Genomic DNA, 5471 nt, shown 5'->3' on the forward strand with positions numbered 1-5471 from the left:
GTGTCATGTCCTTTTTCTCCTCCTTCATGCCCTCCCTGTTTCACGGGAAAGGCCTCGCAGCGTTTTTCACAGACAGCGTCCGGACGTCTGTAATTCTTTGCTTTTTATTGTCTTGTAATTGTCCTAACTCTTAAATTTTTATTATTCTAATTGTTAATTTATTACTCTAATTATTAAACTTTATTCTTATTAAATAAACTCAGGGATGCTGAGAGGGACAGGAGGGGCTTTGGTGCGTCCTGGTGAGGTGAGGAAGGGATGAAGAGGGAGGTTTCGGGGGATCCTGAGTGGGCTGGGAGCGACCAGGAGGGTGCTTGGAGGGGATTGGGTGTCTGTGAGAGTTTTTGGGGGGTCCTGACCCCTGTGGACCCCCCAGCCCGGGCACAGGGAGGGAATTTATTAATTACCAAACCACGGGGACAACAGACCCAGCCCAGGCACAGGGAGGGAATTTATTAATTACCGACCAAACCCACGGGGACAACAGACCTGAAACGTGAACTTTAAGGCATTTAGAGATTTTGAGGAGCTAAGATTTTAGTTAGAAATAAGCCTTACTAAAGTTAATTAAAATAAGAATAATAAATGAGTAGGCCTTGATGAAGTTAGGAGTTAGTAGTTAACTAATAATTAATTGCTTGTCAGCACAATGTTTGGTTAGCTGGGTTTATAATGAAGAATATAGAAACTGATAAATAGCTTTTAGGAACATAAGACAATTGTGGGCCTCCTCTGTTCTGAAACCAGTTGAAGACAAGGAATGGGAGTTCTACCAAGAGTTCATTTATCATACTTGCATTGAAAAGGTAGAAAGGTCAGAACGAGGAAGACTTCATTTACTTCTTCATTTTGGGACCCCTCCCCATGAAAGGGACCACCGACCCATTTCAAGGGACAAACTACGCATGCTTAATAGCTTTTGGAGTGATTAGCATACGAAGCGGGGAATGGGATGTACCAAAATTATGAATATGCATTTGTATTTTGTATATTCAATACTTGTATGGATAAAAAGACTCTGTAATCATCTGGAGGGTGCGGTGTGTATTTGGGAGTGACCCCACACAGAATAAACACACACTTTCCAACTCTAAACTGTCAGAGAGTTTTTGTCCGTCACAGTTGGATATCGATACTAGATCAATATCCGTATTTCTTTAATAAATCAGACCCAGCCCGGGCACAGGGAGGGAATTTATTAATTACCAACCAAACCACGGGGACAACAGACCCAGCCCGGGCACAGGGAGGGAATTTATTAATTACCAAACCACGGGGACAACAGACCCAGCCCGGGCACAGGGAGGGAATTTATTAATTACCAAACCCACGGGGACAACAGACCCAGCCCGGGCACAGGGAGGGAATTTATTAATTACCAAACCACGGGGACAACAGACCCAGCCTGGGCACAGGGAGGGAATTTATTACCAACCAAACCACGGCAGCACGAGGAGAAGGGAAAGAAATCCCTCCAACACCTTCCCCCCACCCAACGGGGATCACCCACAACAGGGTTATCCACCAAGGAGAGACAGTTGGATAAACGAGTTTAGACCAAAGCCAATTTTATTGTGTGTACCAGGTGTTTATACAGGGATTTACTTGTAGGGTGCTTATTTAGGGCTCTGGTTTTGGTACAATTTCCCATTGGTTACACATTCCTCATGACATGACATCACCTGGTAACATTATTTTATCACAAAGTCTCACACCACGTTGCTCGGTCACTTCTTGCCCAGGGAGACTTAAACTGTGTCTGTGTCTCCCACAGTTTCTGCTCAGTCAGGCCTCAGATACCGGGCCCCTTTATCAGCTCCATTGCTTTACTCTCTGTTTTATTCCCCATACGGGGGCACCAGGGCTCTGCCCAACGGGGATCACTGGGGATCATCCAGCCCGGATCCTCCCATGGGGGATGGAGCTGGAGCAGCGCACCAAGTTCTTCCCTCACTCTCTTCCCTCACTCCAAGCTCTTCCCTCACTCTCTTCCCTCACTCCAAGCTCTTCCCTCACTCGGGGCACTCACAGGGCTTCCCTTAGTGGTGCCTCCGTTGGTGCTGGGTCAAGTTTGAGCTCCTGGAGAAGCTCTTCCCACACTCCCCACACTTGTAGGGCCTCTCCCCGGTGTGGATGCGCCGGTGCACGGTGAGGCTGGAGTTTTGGTTGAAGCCCTTCCCGCAGTCGGGGCAGCGGAAGGGCCTCTCCTCTGTGTGAATCCGCTCATGTAGGAGGAGATTGGAGCTGGTCTGAAACCTCTTCCCACACTGGGGACACTCGTAGGGCCTCTCCCCTGTGTGGATGCGCTGGTGTGTTCTCAGGCCTGAGCTCCGCCCAAAGCTCTTCCCACATTCCAAGCACTCATAGGGCCGTTCCCCAGTGTGGATCACCAGGTGTGCCATCAGGCCAGACTTGTGTCTGAAACGCTTCCCACACCTCCCACACTCGTAGGGCCTCTCCCCGGTGTGGATGCGCTGGTGTGTTCTCAGACCTGAGCTCCGCCCAAAGCTCTTCCCACATTCCAAGCACTCATAGGGCCGTTCCCCAGTGTGGATCACCAGGTGTGCCATCAGGCCAGACTTGTGTCTGAAACCCTTCCCACACCTCCCACACTCGTAGGGCCTCTCCCCGGTGTGGATGCGCCGGTGCTCGGTGAGGCTGGAGTTGTGCTTGAAGCCCTCCCCGCAGTCGGGGCAGCGGAAGGGCCTCTCCTCTGTGTGAATCCGCTCATGTAGGAGGAGATTGGAGCTGGTCCGAAACCTCTTCCCACACTCCCCACACTCGTAGGGCCTCTCCCCAGTGTGGATCCTCTGGTGCCGGATCAGGCTGGATCTCTGGCTGAAACCCTTCCCACATTCCAAGCACTTGTGGGGCTTCTCCCTGCCATGAGGCTTCTCCACCAGCTCCGAGCTCCGGCTGGATCTCTGCCCGCCTTCCTGGCTCAGGGGGGCTCTTTCCTCCCCACAGCTCCCTGGGCTGGGTTTGCAGCTCCTCCTCCTGCAGCATCTCCGGGGCTTTTCCTCCTCCTCCATGCAGACACGCCCAGGGAATGAAAAATCCTGGTTTGGGGAAAAAAAACAAGAGGAGAGTACCTTGGACTGGAAGTTCCTCCTTGCTCCAGTTCATCTCAGGAAGTCATTGGGAATCTTATGTCTGTAAGAACCTCCAAAACACCAAGATTCAGCCCAAAAATCCCACAAACTGAGAGATACAGATCAAAAACTCCCCAAACATCACAACTCAGCAAAAACCTCCTCCAAAACATAAAGATTCAGCTGCCACATAAAACCAAAGCACCTTTGGAAGCTGGGGATAGAAACCAAGATGCCATGGGTACGGCTTTTGCCATTGGCTTGGGCAAGAAGAAGAGCCAGACCCAGGGCAGATATTCAATCATTTCCCCTTGGAATTGATCTGGGGAATTCCTTACCCTGGGAATTCTCCACCTAGTGCAGGGTGGAGATAAGGGATGCACATTTAAAGCAGTCTGTGGCCAGAATCCTGTCTCTGGTGCCATCTCTCCCCCAGGAAGCTGTGCTGGCACAGAGCCTGCCTTGGCACTTTGCTGTTGCCAACATCCCAGCAGGACATCGGCCCACACATCCTCTGCTGAAATCCTCGGCCTGGCCACCCTCCTTTGGCAGCTCCAGCACCGGGGACAGCCCTTGCTGCCACTGCTGCAGCTTCAGCGCTCTCTGGGCCTGCCCTGCCACAGCTGCTGGGCAAGAGCACGGCACAATTCCACTCTGGCTCTCACCTACACTCACACACTGCCCTGCCTGCCATGGCATTGATGGAAAATACACCAGCTCATAGACTTTAACATTGTTAACCTTTCATTTCTCTACTCAGGCTTGCTTTGCCTTGGCCCTGGGGAAAGAAATGTTAAAGCTTTTGTTAAGGGATGTTACACCACTCAATGGAGATGAGTTTAACACCTCAACACACTGGGAATGGCCCAAAAGATACCCACAAAGATAACACCCAGCAGCAAAACATCAACCCCAGCAGCAAACAGCAACCAACACCTACCCCAGACACTGCCAGGGCTGCAGACACCTGGTCTGCAAAAGGCTGAGAAGGAAATCCAGCACTTCCCACCTCATTAACAGCAGAAGCAAAGAAATCCGGGTCCAAGAGGAAACCAAATACTAAAAACTGCACAACTTGAAACTTTGGAACATTAAACCAGTGGATTTAGACTGGTTCTGACTTTATCAAGTTTGGGAAAAATTTAGTAAAAGCCACGGAGCTTTTACTCTGATAGTATTTTATTTTTTATATACTCCAATATATTTTACTGATACTTTACGCATCATGGAACAATTTTCTCTGCACACCCGGGCTATGTGGGGATGGAATGATTTCTGTTGCACATCCTGGCCAGAATCAAGGAATGCCTTGACTCTTCCACTAGACATAGTGGTAGAGTTTTTATTTTCCTGCAGTTTCAGTGCTAAGTTTAGAGCATTACAGTATTTTTAAATTACTCCTACTTCTATATTTCTGGTTAGGTTTGGGTCAGGGATAAGAGAATGAGTTTTTACATAGAGGAGAAGTAGAAAAAATTTCATTGACTTGGAAATTTTTTGTGTATGTTTGTGTGTGGCTCTTAGAGATAGAAAAATTTTGGTCTGGGTTTTTCGATGTTCACCTTTAGGCAACATTTTGTGAAGCTAGAAGAGATTTAAAGGTGACCCTTTAACTCATAAATAGAAGATTTGAAGGAAAAGAATATAATAGAAGATTTGAAAGAAAAAAACCAAGAAAGAACAGCAGGTTGGGGGGGGCACATGTGAGGCTGCTGAAGCTGCTCTGGAAGACAAGCTGCATTCCAGGCACCCAGGAGGAGCTTTAGAAATGCAAATTAACACTGATGGGGCAGAGTGGGGACAATGTACCTGGCTCTTCTTGCCTGGGGCAGGAATTGGCTGATTCCCTCTGCCCCTCACCCCAAGCTCTGCCTGCTTGCACAGATGGAATCTGCACGGCTGAAGGCAGAGCCCATGGTGAGGATCTGACTCTGAAACAGCAATGGCTGAGGCTGCAAAGGGAAACAGCAAATGGAGAATGTTGTGAAAATTTCATTAAAATAAGGGGGGGGGATAATCCCCCTGCCCACTCCAACATCTGCTGCCACTGTCTGTGCTGTACAGGGTGTATCAGAGCACTGGGGCTTTTGCTAGAACAAGTTCAGGGAAATTAGTTGGAATTCAAGTATTTGATTATGTAATTAGAAAAATGCGGTCAATTGATGCAGCCCCGGCTGCAGGGAGCACCCAAAAATGACGAAAACATGAAGGGCCAGCAGAACAAATCCTACAACACCATGGACCAGCCCCTGGGAACCCAAACCAATTCCTATCAGGAGGCAGAGAACCCATTTATCATTTCAATGGCATCATTAGATTAAAAGCTGTCCTCAAAAGATGAACCAACCAGACAGCTCCAGCTCCTGACCTTCCTGCCGA

The 5471-nt window shown here is 48.9% G+C and overlaps 1 protein-coding gene across 1 annotated transcript; it reads right to left on the minus strand.

Annotated features, from left to right (window-relative positions):
• Positions 1–1994: 1994 nt before the first annotated feature.
• LOC140681315 (uncharacterized) lies at positions 1995–4316 on the minus strand. Its single transcript, XM_072920881.1, is given in 2 exon segments — positions 1995–2936; positions 4302–4316. Coding segments are annotated over 2 exon segments (957 nt in total).
• Positions 4317–5471: the final 1155 nt, after the last annotated feature.

This window comes from Taeniopygia guttata, chromosome 34, assembly GCF_048771995.1.
Source record: "Taeniopygia guttata chromosome 34, bTaeGut7.mat, whole genome shotgun sequence".
Taxonomy (NCBI): Eukaryota; Metazoa; Chordata; class Aves; order Passeriformes; family Estrildidae; genus Taeniopygia; species Taeniopygia guttata.